The sequence below is a fragment of the Hylobates moloch genome, unplaced genomic scaffold, assembly GCF_009828535.3.
Source record: "Hylobates moloch isolate HMO894 unplaced genomic scaffold, HMol_V3 SCAFFOLD_19, whole genome shotgun sequence".
In the NCBI taxonomy this organism is placed as follows: Eukaryota; Metazoa; Chordata; class Mammalia; order Primates; family Hylobatidae; genus Hylobates; species Hylobates moloch.
The window spans coordinates 22,053,559-22,074,155 of record NW_026652294.1 but is presented as its reverse complement, the minus strand read 5'-3'; the positions used below and the strand labels follow the sequence as shown (position 1 = coordinate 22,074,155).

At 40.8% G+C, this 20,597-nt stretch overlaps 3 protein-coding genes across 7 annotated transcripts in view; 2 read left to right on the top strand and 1 right to left on the bottom strand.

The window, feature by feature from the left end:
* XPNPEP3 (X-prolyl aminopeptidase 3) overlaps positions 1–5,863 on the bottom strand; it is a 73,558-nt gene extending 67,695 nt beyond the window's left edge. The window contains exons 1-2 of one of the 5 annotated variants that reach the window (XM_058431897.1): positions 5,711–5,834; positions 2,166–2,283 (exon numbers count right to left, since the gene is read on the bottom strand). Coding sequence is in view for 2 of the 5 variants with exons in the window: in XM_032139188.2 (XP_031995079.1) it covers positions 1,298–1,401; positions 5,711–5,774 (168 nt within the window). In the remaining 3 variants the exon portion in view is untranslated. The other 4 variants (XM_032139188.2, XM_032139185.2, XM_032139186.2 and 1 more) reach the window with 4 other exon arrangements.
* On the top strand, positions 81–1,010 carry DNAJB7 (DnaJ heat shock protein family (Hsp40) member B7). Its single transcript, XM_032139189.2, has one exon. It carries the CDS (start codon positions 81–83, stop codon positions 1,008–1,010), a length of 930 nt encoding a protein of 309 aa, XP_031995080.1.
* A 133-nt stretch (positions 5,864–5,996) lies between the features above and the next one.
* The window catches only part of ST13 (ST13 Hsp70 interacting protein), a 30,815-nt gene continuing 16,214 nt past the window's right edge, over positions 5,997–20,597 (top strand). The window contains exons 1-4 of the mRNA XM_032139183.2: positions 5,997–6,519; positions 12,034–12,091; positions 14,818–14,893; positions 18,335–18,405. Coding sequence (XP_031995074.1) covers positions 6,410–6,519; positions 12,034–12,091; positions 14,818–14,893; positions 18,335–18,405 — 315 coding nt within the window. The 5' untranslated portion in view covers positions 5,997–6,409. The remainder of the gene's footprint in view (positions 6,520–12,033; positions 12,092–14,817; positions 14,894–18,334; positions 18,406–20,597) is intronic.

Genomic DNA, 20,597 nt, shown 5'->3' with positions numbered 1-20,597 from the left:
ATCACCACCACCAGCAGAGCCTGAGCTGAGGAAAGCACGGTTCTCAAGACCCAGCACACGCACTTCCAATCATCTAAAACATGGTGGATTACTATGAAGTTCTAGGAGTGCAAAGATATGCTTCACCTGAGGACATTAAAAAAGCTTATCATAAAGTGGCACTTAAATGGCACCCTGATAAAAATCCAGAAAATAAAGGAGAAGCAGAGGGAAAATTCAAAGAAGTAGCTGAGGCATACGAGGTATTATCAAATGATGAAAAACGGGACATTTATGATAAATATGGCACAGAAGGATTAAACGGAGGTGGAAGTCATTTTGATGATGAATGTGAGTATGGCTTCACATTCCATAAGCCAGATGATGTTTTTAAAGAAATTTTTCATGAAAGGGATCCATTTTCTTTTCACTTCTTTGAAGACTCGCTTGAGGACCTGTTAAATCGTCCAAGAAGCTCCTATGGAAACAGAAACAGAGATGCAGAATCCTTTTTCTCTACCGCCAGTGAATATCCAATTTTTGAGAAATTTTCTTCATATGATACAGGATATACATCACAGGGTTCACTGGGGCATGAAGGCCTTACTTCTTTTTCTTCCCTGGCTTTTGATGATAGTGGGATGGACAACTACATATCTGTTACAACTTCAGACAAAATTGTTAATGGCAGAAATGTTAATACAAAGAAAATTATTGAAAGTGATCAAGAAAGAGAAGCTGAAGATAATGGAGAGTTGACATTTTTTCTTGTAAATAGTGTGGCCAATGAAGAGGGCTTTGCAGAAGAATGCAGCTGGAGAAGACAGTCATTCAACAACTATTCACCAAATTCTCACAGCTCCAAACATGTATCTCAATATACTTTTGTGGACAATGATGAGGGAGGTATATCTTGGGTTACCAAAAACCGGGATCCCCCTATTTTCTCAGCAGGAGTCAAAGAGGGTGGTAAGAGGAAAAAAAAGAACCGTAAAGAGGTGCAAAAGAAGTCTACCAAAATGAATTGTTAAATTGACTCTTCAAACATGTAACATTTGAACACAATTGTGTGTGTTTTGGTTAATCACAAATTTTGTAGATAACACTTGTTTAACACTATACTAAGAGCTTTTCAACACTTTTAGCAGGATTGTGGACATCTGGTTAGTAGTTTTTTGGACTGGGTATATCAGAAAAGGATAAGTTTGTGGTGACAGTTGGTGCTAATAAGAATTTGCCTGGGCAATATAGTGAGATCTTTTCTCTACAAAAAATTTAAAAATTAGCCAAGTGTGGTGGTGTGCACCTGTAGTCCCAGCTACTCGGGAAGCTGGCAGAAGGACTGCTTGAGCCTGGGAGACATAGGTTGCGGTGTACTGAGATCACGCCACCACACTCCAGCCTGGGCGACAAAGTAAGACCCTGTCTTAAAAAAAAAAAAAAAAAGGAATTTGGAAAACTGCAAAGAGTTCTTTACTTTTGAATTTTTCTTTAGTAGAGTTTATAGCCTATTTTTCTTTTCTCTTTTCTTTTTTTTGAGACGGAGTTTCGCTCTGTCACCCAGGCTGGAGTGCAGTGGCGCGATCTCGGCTCACTGCAAGCTCCGCCTCCTGGGTTCATGCCAATCTCCTGCCTCAGCCTCTCCGAGTAGCTGGGACTACAGGCGCCCGCCACCACGCCCGGCTATTTTTTTTTGTATTTTTAGTAGAGACGGGGTTTCACCGTGGTCTCGATCTCCTGACCTCGTGATCCGCTCGCCTCGGCCTCCCAAAGTGCTGGGATTACAGGCGTGAGCCACCGCGCCTGGCTATTTTTCTTTTCTCTAATTAAAACCACCATACAAATTTCTGAAACATGCATAGCATTAGGAGACAAGAATGTAGTAAGACACACAGGTTCAGACTACACAATTATTCATGAAATGGCTTTTTTCCAATGGAGGTACAGCATTTGATGCATTATAACTTAAAGGTACTACAAATTAAAAATTAAAGTATAAAGTATTTTAAGTTAAAAATAGACTTAGCTGGGTGCAGTGGCTGACACCTGTAATCCTAGCATCTTGGGAGGCCCAGGCAGGAGGGTTGCTTGAAGTCAGAATTTTGCGACAGTCTGGGTAACATAATGAGACCTCTCCTCTATGAAAAAACTTTTTAAAAAATTTAGCTGGGTGTGGTGGTACGTGCCTGTAGTCCTAGCTACTTAGGAGGCTGAGGTGGGAGGATTGCTTGAGCCCAGGAGTTGAGGTTGTAGGGAGCTATGATCTTGCCACTGCACTCCAGCTGACAGAGTGTGACACTGTCTCTAAAGAAAAACAATAGAAAATTAAAAAAATCAAAAAACGGGTAACATGGTAAATTTTATGTAGTATATTTTACCACTTTTTTTATTTTTTTGAGACGGAGTCTCGCTCTGTCGCCCAGGCTGGAGTGCGATGACGCTATCTCGGCTCACTGCAAGCTCCGCCTCCCGGGTTCACGCCATTCTCCTGCCTCAGCCTCTCCGAGTAGCTGGGACTACAGGCGCCCGCCATCACGCCCGGCTAATTTTTTTGTATTTTTAGCAGAGACGGGGTTTCACCCTGGTCTCGATCTCCTGACCTCGTGATCTGCCCGCCTCGGCCTCCCAAAGTGCTGGGATTACAAGCGTGAGCCACCGCGCCTGGCCCACATTTTTTTTTTAAGGCCTGTCTTACCCTGAATTCCTCACAGCAGTCTGTATGGTAGGCCATCAATGAATCACTCCAGATAGGAAATTTTCTATTTTTGTTTAGAGTTTGTACACAAAATCTACAAATACATTACTCTAAAATAGCACCTATAGCCATTTTAATTTAGTCATGTTGGGAGAAAAACAGATGGGTTACAAATACATCAGATATCGAGCAAATGGTTTGAGTTACGTCTAGCAGCACTAAAACTTATTCACCTTTGGCCAAACACAAATGCAAAATTAGAAAAAAATTATAATTATCTGCTATTTTTAAAAGACAGCTATAGTCAAGAGCTTGTGTTTTGTATCGGTATTTGATTTTTAGTGGACAGATGGGAGAAGGAAAGGTTATTTATTCCATAGAAGAGACTGCGGACAATTAGTATTCAAAGCTTATTTTCAGAAAATAAAATAATAAAAGCCCAGGGTATTTTAACTGCTTTTTTTTTTTTTTTTTTTTTGAGACGGAGTCTCACTGTCGCCCAGGCTGGAGTGCAGTGGCGCGACCTCGGCTCACTGCAAGTTCCGCCTCCCGGGTTCACGCCATTCTCCTGCGTCAGCCTCTCCGAGTAGCTGGGACTACAGGCGCCCGCCACCACGCCCGGCTAATTTTTTTGTATTTTTTTTTTTTAGTAGAGACGGGGTTTCACCGTGGTCTCGATCTCCTGACCTCGTGATCCGCCCGCCTCGGCCTCCCAAAGTGCTGGGATTACAAGCGTGAGCCACCGCGCCCGGCCTAACTGCTTCTAATATAACACGTGATATTTAGTAGAGTTTATCTGTTATAATGTATGTGGTAGTAAAGTTGAAAAAAAAATTGCAATTTTCCAAAAACTAAAGCAAAAATCAGCGTCTCAGAAAATTTAAGAATGTAATGACATGCCCTGTAGTCCATTTCTTCACTCTTAACAGAAAACCAAAAATTTAGATTTAATCATCTTACTCAATAGCTTAAAATTCCTCAGTTTTCCCACCATCTAAAGGAAAAAGCTAATTGTTTGCTTAACATAATGTACAAGGCCCTCCACGAGCCAGCCACCAGCTTTTTTCCCAACTTGATTTCCTATCAGCTCGTCGTACTCATCTTATGCTCTAGCCCAACTTTTCCCAAAATCTGTTCCAGGGATACCAGTTCAAGACTCATCACAGAAAAGGGGTCCATAGTCAAATACATTTTTACACATTTGGCAAATTACTGCGGAACACCTCTCTTAGAAACCTAGACTATTAAGGGCTGGATGCAGTGGCTCACACTTATAATCGCAACACTTTGAGAAGCTGAGGTGAGAGTTCAAGTTTACCTTGGGCAACATGGCGAGACCCCATCTCCAAAAAAAGAATTAAACTATTATGTACATTATGAAAGGCAGCATTCCCCAAGAAGTATTTGATCACAGAATCATTTTCATGTAATGCGTACTATTTTGTCTGAGAACATCTTTCAAAAAATCTCTTCCTAAGCTGGGCGTGGTGGCTCACGCCTGTAATCCCAGCACTTTGGGAGGCCGAGGCTGGTGGATCACGAGGTCAGGAGTTCAAAACCAGCCTGGCCAAGATGGTGAAACCCCATCTCTACTAAAAACACATAAATTAGCCGGGTGTGGTGGTGGGCGCCTGTAACCCCAGCTACTCGGGAGGCTGAGGCAGGAGAATCGCTTGAACTCTGGAGGTGGAGGTTGCAGTGAGGCAAGAGATAGCGCCATTGCACTCCAGCCTGGGTGACAAGAGCAAGACTCCGTCTGAAAAAAAAAAAAAAAAAAAAGCTTCTCCAGCCATACTAAATGATTGCAACGCTTAGTGCTGGCCATTCCGTTTCAGAGTTCCGTGCCTTTGCAAGTGTTCCTTCTGGTAGTATGGTTCCTTTAGTCAGGTTGGTGAGAGCCTTTCAAATAAAAGCAAATTCCAGGCCGGGCGTGGTGGCTCAGAGAGGAGGGTGGATCGCTTGAGGCCAGGAGTTCGAGATCGGCTTGGCCAACGTGGAAAACCTGGTCTCTACTACAATTACAAAAATTAGCCAGGCGTGGTGGCACACGCCTATAATCCCAGCTACCTCGGGAGGCTAAGGCACGAGAATTGCTTGAACTCAGGAGGTAGAGGTTGCAAATAAGCAGAGATTGCCACTGCACTCCAGTCTGAGCGACAGAATGAGGGCCTGTCTCAAAAAAAGACTGAACAATTGCACATCTTTCTTTTCACCTAATCCCACGGAGAGTTACGTCTTTCTGCAGCTTTACTATGAGAACTGAAGAACAAGTTCTGTGCACTGGACAATAACTTTTTATGTTTTATAGTAAGAAATCGATGTAATTAACATTCCATTTTAAATGAATTCAAGTATATCAACATAAACATATGCCAAGACATAGCTTTGATGTCAAATACCACACGTTTTGGTTCACACATTGTTCATATATTGGCCCAAAAAACTGAAATACGATCCAATGGCAGATCCGCCTGCAAGGAAGGTGATTCAGTTTTCACTGATTAAGCTTTATGTTCATCAGATTAATTGCTCGCAATAGAGAACACCCTACAAAAATTATTCTCCTTATCCTTCGTCTTGTCAGACACAAAATGCCCCAGAAGTATTTCCAGTTACCTTTCCTAAGAGGAGCTGCTGAAAGAATTTGTGTTACTAAACATGCTTCGTGTATATTCTGGAGCAAGCTCTCATGCCTAACAGAAACAAGAGCTACTTGATGTGAAACACTGTCACTTAAGTGTGATAATTGCCACAACTTCGGAGTCCGAGTAACTTGGAAGACAGCCCCTCTGGGGGATGGCACACTTTTTTCTCTGCAGTCATTTCGGCTTCACAGAATACCTCAACGGTAGAGAACACACTGGGCCCACCCCTTTCCAGGAGCAGCCGGTATAGAAGAAATCCGCGGAGAGCACAGAGGGTTGGGGAGCGGAGGCCCCACCAGGAGAAGGGTCAGCCGAACCAGGGATCGCCTGAGACCAACTTGGGTCCCTCCAGGGGACACCATGGGAGGAGACCGTGGGAGGAGAGTCTAACCTGAGAGGCCGCGGACGTTTGCTACAGCGGGAACCAGCTTGGGGGCTGAGAGCAGCCAAGGCATGACGACCTAACTCACGCGTCAGGAAGCGAAAGAGGGTAACGACGGGGAAAACAACCGCCTGCAGCGCCGCGTCGCCAGGAAACCGGGGCAGCCGCACCTCCCCTTCCGGCGGACGCGGCTCGCGGGCCTTCCTTATGCGGCGGCGCAGAGTGTGACGTCATGCCCCGAGCTGGGATCGCCCCTCCGGCTCCACGCCCTTTTTTTTTTTTAGGTCTTTGGCGTTGAGCTCTAGTTAGTGCACGTAGCCACACAATATGCTCTCGGACGTTGCTCCCTGGAGGGGATGTTATCTCCCGCCTCCTTGAAGGCGCCTGTTTCTGGGGTTGCCCCATCCAGGGAGCTGGTTCCTAGTTAAGAATATTGAGAATGTATGCGCAGGGAGGCAGGCAAAAGCACGAACAGCCACGCTTCTAGAAGATTCTAGGGAGCGCGCAGGAGCAGCGCAGAGGGAGTAGAAATGAGCAGGCGGAGGACCCGGGGTCACGAGACCGTTGGGTGGGAGGAGCCAGCGGCCGGGGAGGTTCTAGTCTGTTCTGTCTCGCGGCAGCCGCCCCCTTCTGCGCGGTCACGCTGAGCCAGCGCCTGGGCCTGGAACCGGGCCGTAGCTCCCCAGTTTCGCCCACCACCTCCCTACCATGGACCCCCGCAAAGTGAACGAGCTTCGGGCATTTGTGAAAATGTGTAAGCAGGATCCGAGCGTTCTGCACACCGAGGAAATGCGCTTCCTGAGGGAGTGGGTGGAGAGGTGAGACCCAGGCCTGAGGACCATTGGGGGCGGGGGGAAGCACGGCCCCAGAGGGAGCCGGTCCGGACCTGGCTCGGGCCAGCGGGCGAGGCAGGGTCGCTGCCCCTTCTTTGCCTGCGAAAGGGAGGCAACTTCGAGGGGTCATGGAAGATCGTGAGCCTCGGGTAGTACAGGAGCTGCCGGGAGCAGGAGGCAGAGCTGGGTTTCTCGCACCCTGAGGTTGCCCGGGGTTGTATCTTGGGCGAAATACAAAAACAGGATTGCGGATACGTGGACACTGGAGACGCGAGGAGTGAAAACTGCAAGACTTAGCTTTTGCGTGGGGTTGTTTTTCTTTAAGTCTTGTGTGCCCTGCTCAGGTCTCACTGGTACATAGCAGCTCCTTTACGCACTATCCCTTTACATCGTGTTATAATAATATGACACTAGTAAGTTAAAAGTTACAAAACTAGTAAGTTAGAATAAAAATGGTAACTGTAAAAATGATTGTTTTTACCTTACAGCGCTTGTAACTGCGTAGGATTAATTATCTTGAGAATCACTTATTATACCTCCGTTACTTGGCAGTGTTATCACTCCAAATACGTCTGAGAAATGTTTCCAGGATATATTCTTGTTGTCTTTAACTGTAGAGTACTTCGCTACGTGCAAGGAGTTAATTGACAAGGCATTGTGCCTTGTGCTAGGAAACAGTATAAGTACTGTCTATTTGGACGAATAAATAGAAAAGTTCGTTTTGATATTTACTATATAATAGTAATTAGCATTTTATGTATTGAAGGAGCACCGAAGAGAAAAAGTGAGAGGGAAGTCTTCCCTAAGATGACTTTTTAAAAAATTATTACTAATGGGTAACTGAAAAGATGACATACAAATTGCACTAAACAGGAATAAATAGCAATTATGCAGACCATTGCGACTCCTAAGAGGTGCTACTGTGAACGCTATCTGTTTAGTGATTTTTGTTTTTTAGAGACAGGGTTTGGCTGTGTTGTCCAGGCCGCATACAGTGGCGGGATCACTGCTGCCTCCAATTCCTGGGCACAAGCGATCCTCCTGCCTCAGTTTCCCAGGTGGCTGGCAGTGCGGGATCGAGCCACCATACTTGGCTATTTTAATTTTTTGTAGAGATGGGGGTCACATTAAGTTGCCCAGGCTTGTCTTGAACTCCTGGCCTCAAGGGACTCCCCCGCCTCCCAAAGTGGTGGTATTGCAGGCGTGAGCCACTTCACCCAGCCTGATATTTTTATATGGGAAGATGAGCTCATGATTACCAAATAGCTCAGAGAATATTTCTTAACAACAAGCTGGTTCTGAGGAAAAAACTCATTACAATCTGTTAACATTGTATATTGTATTTTTTTCCTCTAAGAAGTTTTTCAATTTTTAGCTCTCCACCAATTGTCTAACTACTGGAAGACTTACTTATATGTGAAATTCTGAGACCATTTAATACTACCATGTTAATAGTAACTTTATGAATATTGGTAAGAAGTCTGTTTTGCAAACTCCTCAACCGGGAAATGTCAGGATTAGGAATTGAGGGCTAGATTTTAGTCGTTTTCTCTATTGAACAGCTTGATGATCCAAAAGCCTTTCTTAAGATATTTGTATGCTTTTATCCTAATTATAGAAGAACCTGCAGTTAATAAATTCTTCCTAAAATTCCAGGTGAAGTAGACAAGTATCACAGGAAGAAAATAGCCGGCTCCAAGAGCTGGCTCCACTTTACATTAAGTGGATACACTGTTTTTGTTCCATTCTTACTAGTGAGGAAGAGGAGACACAGAAGAACAAATTAAAAGCATGTGTAAGAACAGTGTCGTCCTGACTTCTGCTGGAGTGATTGTGCCTATATAGAGAATTCCACTTTAAGATTTGCAAAATATTTGTCAGGCACTACTATGTCCCAAAAAAAAAAAAAACAAATCGTCATATACCCTATTTTAACATAGATAATTCCAATTTTTCTTTCTGATTCCACTTACATTCTTCTGGCATCCTGAGTTGGCTAAAGTATGGGGTGAAGCATCATGGCATATGTGGGGACTTTATTCTGAACTTAAGATATTTAATATAGAAGCTTTTTCTCTCTATTTCTGTATTTAAACTAAGATTTTTATAAACTCTGAGGCCTTTGCGTTTGTGTCAGTTTCTCTCTCTGCCTTCATCAGTCTGCAGTTAGAGATTGTGGCAGATGGGGCTGAATGTGGAGACTTCTAGGTCCGGACGTATTCCTAGGCCTGATGCTACTATTAGGGTTACTCAAGTTGCAAACATCTCAGTTTCTCACAGGCTTAGCTGTTGAAGAACAGTACGTCTGCCTATTTGCTATAATTGCTAGCATTGTTTATAGCTTAGTTTTATTTGATATAAGGATTTATTAGTTTAACCTTTTAAATTAAACAGAGAAATACTAAAAGTCTTTCTGAACTAGTTGTCAGTGAGGAACCAGGGAGACTGTTCAAGAACTGTGTTTTGAGATATTTTTGTTTTTCCCTTTTTGGAGACAGTAGTCTCCCACTCTTTCTCCCGTTTAACAATTTAGTATCTTGTGTGTGGTTTCATGGCTTTACTTGATGGTAATTAAGATCGAAGAGAGTGTCTTTGTTTTCTACTCCGTAGTACAGTACGTGGCACATGGCTTTTCCTAAATACTGAAAAGGAAATGAACAGAATGCATTTCTACCCTCAATATAGAATTTAGAGTGTAGCAACCCAAGTTTTTGTACGTGTGTACAAATAACCATAGCACAAAGCAGATTAGAAGGTTATCAAATTAAGAGAATTGTGAATGAAGTTTTGTGTGGTCCTATGTGAGAAAAGTCTCTACACTGGTCCTACTTGATTGTGTAACATTAAGCCTGTAGTGCCAAAGTTCAAGTGGCAGTTTTTGGCCAGAAAGTAGCTTGTTCTAAGCCTTGGAACCATTAATTGAAATTTCGTACCTACGAGTTGATGTTTTCTTCCATTAGTTAACTAGAATTTGGGATGGGAGAAACTAAATCTAGCTTATGAGTAAATCCTCTTTTTTTTTTTAAGTTTTTATTTTTTTGCAACGATTTCTAGCTCAGAGAAAAATTGCAGGTATGGTACAAAGGAATTTTTTCTGAAGTAGTTGAGAGTAAACTGCCAACATTATACCCCAACACCAGTGAGTGTGTACTTCCTACAAAGTCTTTACAATACAAATATTAAACTTAGGAAACTAATGCTGATGCATTTATGCCATCTAATCCTCAGATTTATGTGTCGCATTTAGTTGCCATGTCACGTAGTCTCCATTCTGAAACAGTTCCTCAGTCTTTCCTTGACTTTCATGATCTTGACAGTTCGGATATTATAGGCAAGCTATTTTATAGACTTTCTCTCAATTTGGGTTTGTCTGGCCTTCCCTCAGGATTGGATTTAGCTTAATACATTTCTTGGCAGGAATATCACTTCCCAAAGTTAGTGTACTGTAAGTTATACTATGTCTGGATGTCACCCTAAATACATTCCTGACGCTGCATTTTGAAACTTAGGAAGAACACTGTGTAAGAAACCCTGTGTCTTCAATAAAATTTAACTACAAAGGACTGGTGATTACTGTGCTCTTTTGCAAAGTAGTGTTTCCGTAGAAAAGAATTTTGTGGTGTCTGTATGCCTGTTCCTTATCATTAAGTCATTTTACTTTGCTGAATTGCAGATTAGGATGTTTTGAATCATATAATCTTTATGTTTAACATGGGAGCTATTCCATATTAAGGGTACTGAGTAACATTTTCTTCTATCATATTAAACATAATGGAAAAAGTAGGCACATTTTCTTTGTTCGAATGGTGCTTGTAAGAAATTCCAAATTCTGTTTCTTTTCATTCCATCTGCTACTTTGCATTTATACTTTTGCTTCATATTGGGATCCTCAGATGATACTAAGAGTGAAAAGGCAAGCCACAGGGTGGGAGAAAATATTTGCAACACATAAAGCTGACAAAGGGTTCATATGCAGAATACAGACAACACCTTCAAATAAAGAAAGTCTATTAGAAAGCTGGATGAGAGTTGAACTTGACAAACAAGTCTTTTCAAATGACCAGTAAATATATGAAAAGGGACTCAACTGCAATGAGATGCCAGTAGACACCTATCAGAATGGCTAAAAAATCTTTAAGATGGACAATAGCTAAGCATTGGCCAAGGCGTGAAACATTGGAATTCTCATACGTTGCTGATAAAAGTGTAAATTGATAAAAGAACTTCAGAAAACTGTTGCCCATTTAAATTCAGCCTGCACATACCCTTATGACCACAAATTCCACCCAACTGAAATAAATGTAAATGTGGATATGACAACTCTAGTTATAAAGAATCAGGCCGGGTGCAGTGGCTAACACCTGTAATCCATCACTTTGGGAGGCCAAGGCTGGTGGATCACGAGGTCAGGAGATTGAGACCATTCTGGCTTAACATGGTGAAACCCCATCTCTACTAAAACAAAAAATGAGCCGGGCGTGGTGGCATGCACCTGTAGTCCCAGCTACTTGGGAGGCTGAGGCAGGAGAATTGCTTGAATCCAGGAGGTGGAGGTTGCAGTGAGCCAAGGTCGCGCCACTGCACTCCAGCCTGGGTGACAGAGCGAGACTCCGTCTTAACAACAACAAAAAAAAACCTTTTCTGTTTTCAAAGTTAATATATCCCCTTGTTTTACATAGTTAATGGCTTTCGTTGTTTGTTTTTAAGGCAAATTTTAATAACGTCTACGTTGCTTCCAACTGTCATGGAGTGCTCTTAAATCTATCAACCATTTTAGTCACTGGATTGTTGCAGGTAGTCCATACACTATAGGGTCTGCACCAAATGGAGCATGTAACGCTAATTCTTTGTATCTTTTTTCTTCTAGTTATTTGCTTATAATGAATTGTGTTGCCCTGGACTATTTGGGAAAGAAGGGTTTGTAGGGCCAGGAGGAAGTATTAATGGATGAGGTTGGGAGGGGTGTATAAGGAGAAAATCTATAGTGTGATGGGCATGCAAATATAAGCAAGAAAAATCCTCTTAGGTCTCAGTCACAGGAAACAAACATTTTGCATTATTATATCAGGATGGCATAGTTATTTCATAAACTGCATATTTAAATTGAACTCTTATTTCAAGTTTCAAATTTTGGATTCAAATATACCTACTGAGTTGAATTCTAAGTTAACAGCTTGTGCAAATGATTTTGTCATTGCATGTTGACATATCTGCCTCTTTTCCTCTGGGAAGAGGCACAGAGAAGCTATACATTATGTTTATTAGACTCATTGAGGCAAAGAAAGGGGTTCATTAGCCAATAGCCTTAAAATAAAATTTTAAGCTGGAAAAAATTTAACTGTAATAATACCACAGCATTCAGATTAATTGAGAGTTTACTTTTAAATTTTGAAAAGGTAGTCACCTAAATGTCTAACATTATTTTTTAGGTATAAGTATGTTGCGTGACAGTGAATTTTAATTTTCTAAACAAATATCTTTTTTCTCATCTTCTTCAAGCATGGGAGGTAAAGTACCACCTGCTACTCAGAAAGCTAAATCAGAAGAAAATACCAAGGTAAGTTTTAATTTCATTTGTATGTTTCATGATAAAGTAAGATTTCTTAGGGGTTTTTAAACTGCTGCTCTCCAATTATCACTCCTGATTTCCCCAAGATCACTTGGAAATAAGATCTTTTAAGACCTCTTTGTCTTTATAACTTTGTAGACCGAATTCTCTGGATTCTGATTTAGAACTGAGAATTTAGGGTTGGATGTTCACTGTTTTAGAATACATGACAATAAAAGTTACATGTATGGCCTGTAAATGGTAAGCTCCGTGATGGTATGCATCCGTAGTCTTCATCATTGCCTTACAGTGTGTCATATGCATTGTAGTTACTTTATTATTTGCAGAGTAAATGAAGAAGTATTAATTTAATTTTTTTGCTCTACTACCTGAGTGATATTTCTGAGTGTGAATCATGGTGTTGGGTTAGCATATTTGCTTAAAGGACATGTAAGATTAGGAGAAGGTTACCAGTAGCTGAAGTTGAGAGACAGATGAAGGGGAAAATACATGTTTAAGAGTGTTTTCTTTTGTTTTATTTGTTTGTTTTTTCTTTTCCTGAGACAAAGTTTCACTGTGTCACCCAGGTCTGAGTGCAGTGGTACAATCTCGGTTCACTGCATCCTTAGCCTACTGGGTTCAAGCGATTCTCCTGTTTCAGTCTCCCGAGTACCTGGAATTACAGGTGCATCCCATCATGCCTGGCTAATTTTTCTTTTTTTTTTTTTTGAGATGGAGTCTTGCTCTTTTGCCCAGGCTGGAGTGCAGTGGCGCGATCTCGGCTCACTGCAAGCTCCGCCTTCCAGGTTCACGCCATTCTCCTGCCTCAGCCTCCCGAGTAGCTGGGACTACAGGCGCCCACCACTGCACCCAGCTAATTTTTTGTATTTTTAGTAGAGATGGGGTTTCACCGTGTTAGCCAGGATGAGTCTCGATCTCCTGACCTCGTGATCCACCCGCCTCGGCCTCCCAAAGTGCTGGGATTACAGGCGTGAGCCACCGCGCCCGGCCTAATTTTTCTATTTTTAGTAGAAACGGGGTTTCGCCATGTTGGTCAGGCGGGTCTCGAACTCCTGACCTCAAGTGATCCCTCAGCCTCCCAAAGTGCTAGGACTAAGGCGTGAGCCACCATGCCTGGTCAAGAATGCTTTCTTCATAATTTTTTATTTCTCTCTTCTGCCTTCATATCTAAAAGGCTTTTTTGTGTGTGCAAATTTTCTGATTAGCTGTCTTAAATTGATAAGAAAATAGCTGTTTTATTATTTAGAAACTTAAACATTGTTATCTATTTGGATCTTAAAGTGGAAGTTGTGTCTATTAAGAAGGAGAATGAGAAAAGGTAAGCAAAAGCCCCAAAAGTAGTTACCTTTTTTTTAAAAGGGTCATTTATCAGAGTGGTATTTTCTGAGCCCTAGATATTTTGCCATTTGGCAAATGTGTATGAAGGCAAACTTATATTTAACCTATGTGTCAGCTGAAAATTTTTTGTAAGAAAAACATTCTAAATTAGAATTATGACTTGTCTTTTCAATATATTCTAGAATACCTAGACTGTACATTTTATAGGGACTCAACAAATATTTTGTGACAAGGTAGGTCTTTGGTTCTAAAATTTTTTTTTTTTTTTTTTGAGACAGAGTCTCACTCTTTTGCCCAGGCTGGAGTGCAGTGGTGCGATCTCAGCTCACTGCAAGCTCTGTCTCCCGGGTTCATGCCCTTCTCCTGCCTCAGCCTCCTGAGTAGCTGGGACTACAGGTGCCCACCACCACGCCTGGCTAATTTTTTTGTGTTTTTAGTGGAGACGGGGTTTCACTGTGTTAGCCAGGATGGTCTCAATCTCGTGACCTCGTGATCCACCCACCTCGGCCTCCCAAAGTGCTGGGATTACAGGCATGAGCCACCGCGCCCTGCCTTGGTTCTAATTTTTTTAAGTAACAGGGAAGCAACCTAAAAAACTGGTTAACGATATATGGTTGAGTGAATAGATGAAGGTAGGCTGATAATGGTGTATAATTTACAAGATACACAGCATTGTTAAAGGCAAAGGATAGAGTTCTTTCATATATAGATAGACTATGCTGGAATGGGATATATAAGAAACCACACTGGTTACTTATAGGATGGGAAGAGAATGTTGCTTTCTGTAATATCATGCACTTTTAAATTCTTTGAATTTTCATTGTTTATTATTGTAATTCGACACGTTCTTATTTGCAGTTCCAAAACTCAAAAACCCTTGTAAAGATTTTTACTAAATTTGGCAATAAAATATAATGTGAGTGGACATGAAGCTATTTATAATCTCTAAACTGTTTATTGTCAATGTTCAAACTTTCTTTTGAACAGTTGTTTTTTTGTTCTTGAGACAAAGTCTTGCTCTGTTGCCCAGGCTGGAGTGCAGTGGCATGATCTCGGCTCACTGCAACCTCTGCCTCCCAGGTTCAAGTGATTGTCCTCCCTCAGCCTCCCAAGTGGCTGGGATTACAGGCAGGCACCACCACGTCCGGCTAATTTGTGTTTTTAGTAGAGATGGTTTCACCGTGTTGGCCAGGCTGGTCTTGAACTCCTAACCTCAAATGATCCACCCACCCCAGCCTCCCAAAGTGCTGGAATTCCAGGCATGAGCCACCATGCCTGGCTATATTTGACAGTTTATACATAGATTTGTAGAAATTAGTATAAATATTGGTTATGTTATTAAATACTGATAGTACTGTTTGTCTTCCCTTTGCTAGGAAGAAAAACCTGATAGTAAGAAGGTGGAGGAAGACTTAAAGGCAGACGAACCATCAAGTGAGGAAAGTGATCTAGGTGAGGAGACGGTAGTTGGTTTGTATTTGAAAACCTATGATGTGATACTTTGTTGATTTTTATTAAAGTGACTTAAATCAGCACTGTGTAATAGAAATATAATGGCACATATGAAACTTAGAATGTTCTAGGAGTCACATTTTAGAAAGTAAAAGGAAACAGATGAAATAAATTCAGATATTAATGTCATATTGGTTGAAATATTGACATGTGTAATCAATATTTTTTTCTGTTTTTTTGTTTTTTTTTTGAGGTGGAGTCTTGCTCTTGTCCCTCAGGCTGGAGTGCAATGGCACAGTCTCGGCTCACTGCAACCTCCGCCTCCTGGGTTTAAGCCATTCTCCTGCCTGAGCCTCCCGAGTAACTGGGATTACAGGCACCTGCCACCACACCCGGTTAATTTTTGTAATTTTAGTAAAGACGGGCTTTCACCATGTTAGCCAGGCTGGCCTCGAACTCCTGACCTTGTGATCCACCCACCTCGGCCTTCCAAAGTGCTGGGATTACAGGCGTGAGCCACTGCACCTGGCCTCAATATATTGTTAATAAGTTATTTTCCTTCTTTTTTTAAAAGCATTCAAACTCCAAAGGGTATTTTACACATGTGGCACCCCTCAATTCAGGTTTTACATTTTCATTGATAATAAATCAGACTTCATAATGTTTGTATTAGAAAAAGTTGGGTTACACATTAAAGTTGTTCTAAGCATACTTAAAAAGTTTTCTTTTTTTTTTTTTTTCCCTTTTTTGAGACGGCGTCTCACTGTGTTGCCCAGGCTGGAGTGCAGAGGCGTGATCTCAGCTCACTGCAGCCTCCCCCTCCCAGGTTCAATCAATTCTCATGCCTCAGCCTCCCTAGTGGCTGGGACTACAGGTGTGTGCCACCAGGCACGGCTAATTTTTGTATTTTTTTTGTAGAGATAGGGTTTTGCCGTGTTGGTCAGGCTGGTCTTGAACTCCTGATCTCAGGTGATCCACCTGCCTCGGCCTCCCAAAGTGTTGGGATTACAGATGTGAGCCACCATGCCCAGCCAAAAGTTTTCCCGTAACTGAATTGAGTGCCAAAAAATAGTATTTGTTTAGTACTTACAACCATGTTGATAAAACTGGTTCATATTTGGAAGAGTTGTTATCTGTGCTATGAGTTTGGTTAGTTTTTGGCCACAAATTAACAAAATTTCTTCATGAATTTGGAAGTCCTTTGGGGTATGAGTATACCGCAATTTATCAATTGGGAAATCTCTTATATCACAGAACCTGAAGAAAAGTACTTGAAATGTTTCAAATTTTGAATCAATTTTTTTGTTTCTTTGTTTTGTTTTGTTTTTTGTTTGGAAGACTTGAGTCTCGCTCTGCCACCCAGGCTGGAGTGTGGTGGCACAGTTTCGGCTCACTGCAGCCTCTCCCTCCTGGGTTCAAGCGATTCTCCTGCCTCATCCTCCCGAGTAGCTGGGACTACAGGCGTATGCCACCATACCTGGCTCTTTTTTTTGTATTTTCAGGAGAGACAGGGTTTCACCATGTTGGCCAGGCTGGTCTCAAACTCCTGACCTCAGGTGATCTGCCCGCCTTGGCCTCCCAGAGTTCTGGGAGTACAGGTGTGAGCTACCACGCCTGGCCTGAACCAAATTATCTTTGATATCGTTAGAGGTCTTATATTCTATTGGCAGTTGTTCCAGTGCTAAATTGAAGATCTTTTACTTTTTATAAAATGCTTCTTCAGTCTTACTTTCTACCAGTTTCTAAAACTACAATAAATTTTTTAACCAACTCTGCACCTAAAAGTGTTTTCTTTTTTGTGTACAAATCAAACTTTGATAGTTAGACAAGCTTAGTTCCTGTTAAAAATGGATTAAAAATTTTTTACCGTGTTAAAGGGCATAAACTTGGAGCTATAATCTGAATAAATTCCAGAGATCCAGTATACAGCATGACTATAATACTGTATACTTGAAATTTGCTAAGAGACTAGATTTTCAGTGTTCTCACCAAAAATAAATATGAGATGGATATTAATATGACATAATATGTCATATTAATATGTGAGATTAATATGATGGGTGAGAATCATTTCATTATGTGAGGTGCAGTAAAGTGAAACAGAATAAAATGAGGTATGCTTGAGGTCAGGCACGGTGACTTACACCTGTAATCCCAGCACTTTGGGAGGCTGAGGCGGGCGGACCACCTGAGGTCGGGAGTTTGAGACCAGCCTGACCAACATGGAGAAACCCCATCTCTACTAAAAATACAAAATTAGCCGGGCGTGGTGGCACATGCCTGTAATCCCAGCTACTTGGGAGACTGAGGCAGGACAGTCGCTTGAACCTGGGAGGCAGAGGTTACGGTGAGCCAAGATTGCGCCACTGCACTCCAGCCTCGACAACAAAAGCAAAACTCCGTCTCAAAAAAGCATATGCCTGTATGTTAAAACATCACACTGTACACCATATATATATAATTTGTCAGTCATGCGTCAAGTTTTGTTGTTGCTGGACACTTAATTCTGATTTTAGGTGGGTGATTTTAAGTTCCTTTTTTTTTTTGATTAAGGAAACTTCTTATCAAATTAACTATTTGCAAATATGTTCTTTTTAAATGGTGTGTGTGTGTGTGTATGTATATATAAAAAACTCGTTTTCCTCTTGCAACAAATTACAGTTGTCATTTAATATGAAACTTGCAAGATACTGCTTTTCAATCTTTACTGTTTTGGTTGTAAATACTAGCTTTGGTTACTACTGTACATATGGAAACTAAGTTTATTTTTAAATCTAGCCTTGGTATTTGATTCTGCATCAGTAGTAAGCCTTTATTTTAAAATTAAAACTTGTCCATGCTACTTTTAAAAATGAAAATAATTAGGGACCAGGTGCAGTGGCCCATGCTTGGAATCCTAGTGCTTTGGGAGGCTGAGGTGGGAGGATTTCTTGGACAACATAGTAAGATCCTGTGCCCCCCAAAATTATTTTAATTTAAAAAAAGTAATGAATATAATTATATTAAAATATTTTGATTTACATTAAAGTATCACTGTAGCTTGTGTTACCTGCATAAAGTATTTTTGAAAAACATATAGTACATCAGTGTGTAGAAAAAAATTATTTGAACTAAATCAGTTTGTTGACAATGGTGTATTTATATACAATGACTAAATCAGTGGTGTATTTATGTGTAATACTAGAAACTGCACATGTCAACAACCCCACTACAACCTGATAATAAATATCTTACATGATGTGACAGTTAACGTAAAGTGTAGTCTTACCAAAGTAATGAAATGTTTAATGGGAACATACTTTAAAATGCATCAATATTTAAATCAAAATTAATTAAAATATTCAATTGTAGTAGTCATAGTATGTCAGTTTTTAATAATCTTGGGAGTGGCTACTATATTGTATGGTGCAGGTCTTATTGTCATTTTCTCGACTTTGGCAGAAATTGATAAAGAAGGTGTGATTGAACCAGACACTGATGCTCCTCAAGAAATGGGAGATGAAAATGCGGAGGTAAGTTTGGTGACTTGATTTCCTGCTTGTTCTAAGAAATGTGAAAGGTCCTGCTGTTGCAATGATTTTATGACACGGTTCTTCCAGGAAAAGTGCATAGTAAGTCTTTCTCTGACTTCAGGTGTTTAGGCAAGCATTGTATTTTACTACTTAAAATACTAGTGAAAATAAATACTGTTACTTTCTGTTTTATCCGTTTTTTAAGTTTGCATCTGGTGTGACTGCTTGCACTGTAACGTAGAATTCACTTAAAATACATACCTACTAGAATTCACTTAAAATACATATCTATTAGTGGAGTTGCTCTTGATGGAATATCTAATGCCAAATTGTATTACAAAATGGTTTTGTCATAACGGGCCCTCAAGGGAGTGAAAATTGGTTCTTGGGAGTAGGGCTTGAAAAAAATTCTACGTATTACAATGGTTAGTGGTCCTCCAAAGACTCGTAGAATATTAATATGTAGTGTATCTGTGGTATTAAAATTGGGGATATGGAAATAAGGAAAAGATGTCTAAAAAGCCTCCTTAGTGTCTGATAAAAGATTTGAGAAACACTCTAATATAGTAATAGCAGTTTTAAAAGATTGGTTTTTATCCTCAAAACTTGATATTATCAGATTTCATCTTTGCCAGTATTGTGGGAAATGGTATCTTTTTGTGGCTTTTGATTTGCATTTTCCTGGCCAGACGGCGTGGCTCATGCCTGTAATCCCAGCACTTTGGGAGGCCGAGGTGGGTGGATCATCTGAGGTCAGGAGTTTGAGACCAGCCTGGCCAACATGGTGAAACCCCGTCTTTACCAATAATACAAAAATTAGTTGGGCATGGTGGTGCACGCCTGTAATCCCAGCTACTTGGGAGGCTGAGGCAGGAGAATCACTTGAACCTAGGAGGCAGAGGTTGCAGTGAGGCGAGATCGCACCCCTGCACTCCAGCCTGAGCGACAGAGCAAAACTCTATTAAAAAAAAAAAATGCGTTTTCCTGATTCCTAATGAGGCTGAGCATATTTAAGTGTTTATTGGCCGTTCACCGGCATTTGCGAACTCCTGTTTAAACTCTTTTTCCACTTTTTGCTGGATCTTTTTCTTTCTGCTTTGTATTTCATTTCAATATTCTGGATGCTAATAATTTGTTGCTAGTGCTGCATATATTTTCTACTAGTTTGTAACTCCACTCATCTTTGTTCATGTTGTTTCAAAAATAGTATCTTTTAATGCAGAAACTTTCTGCTTTATTACTTTAAGATTATAATTGCTGTAGTGCATTGTTTTTTCTCTTCTGAACATTTTATACACTCGCCTTTCACCTTTAATCTACTGGTCCCACCAATACTAAAATACACTGTTTCTGAATATTGTGGGTCTGTTAGTCAGGACTCTATTGTTCTGCTTGTCTATTTTTTTTCTGTTCACTAATTCCACATTGTCTAAGTCTTGTTATTTTGTAGAACAGGGACCCCCAAAACTTTTTAGTCTTTTGGCTATTCTTGGCTTTTTGTTTTTCCAAGTAAATTTTAGAAATAGGTTGATAAGTCTCTCCCCTCCCATTGGTTTTTTTCCCCTTTGTTAGAATTCTGTTAAATCTAAATCAAGTTCGGGAAAAGATACATCTCCTCACCATTGAGATAAACTATCCATAAATAATGTTATCTGCCCAGTTTTTAGGTGTTTTTAAAATATTTTAATAACTTACTAACTTGTTCCCCATAAGTCTTGTGCTTTGTTTTTTTGAGACAGTGTCTCACTCTTCCGTCCAGGCTGAAGTGTAGTGGTACAATCATAGCTCACTGTGCCCTTGACCCACTGGGCTCAAGTGATCCTCCCGCCTCAGCCTCCCGACCAGCTGGGACTACAGTCATGCACCACCATGTCCAGCTAGTTTTTTACTTTTATTTTTAAAAATTTTTAGTAGAGACAAAATCTCAAACTCCTGGCCTTCCAGAGTGCTGGGATTACAGGTATGAGTCACTGCACCCGACCTAAGTCTTGTGCATTTTTGTTAAGAACAAATGTAAGTACTTTCTGTCACCATTCGTCAGAGGAAACGTTAAAGGTTAAATGTTACGTTTATTGATGGTATTGCTTCTTTTATGATGTGTCTACGTTTATAATTTTTTATTTATCCTGCTTGGGATTCATTGAGCATCAAATTCTTGGGTTAACTTTCTTTAGCTCTAGAATATTTTCAGC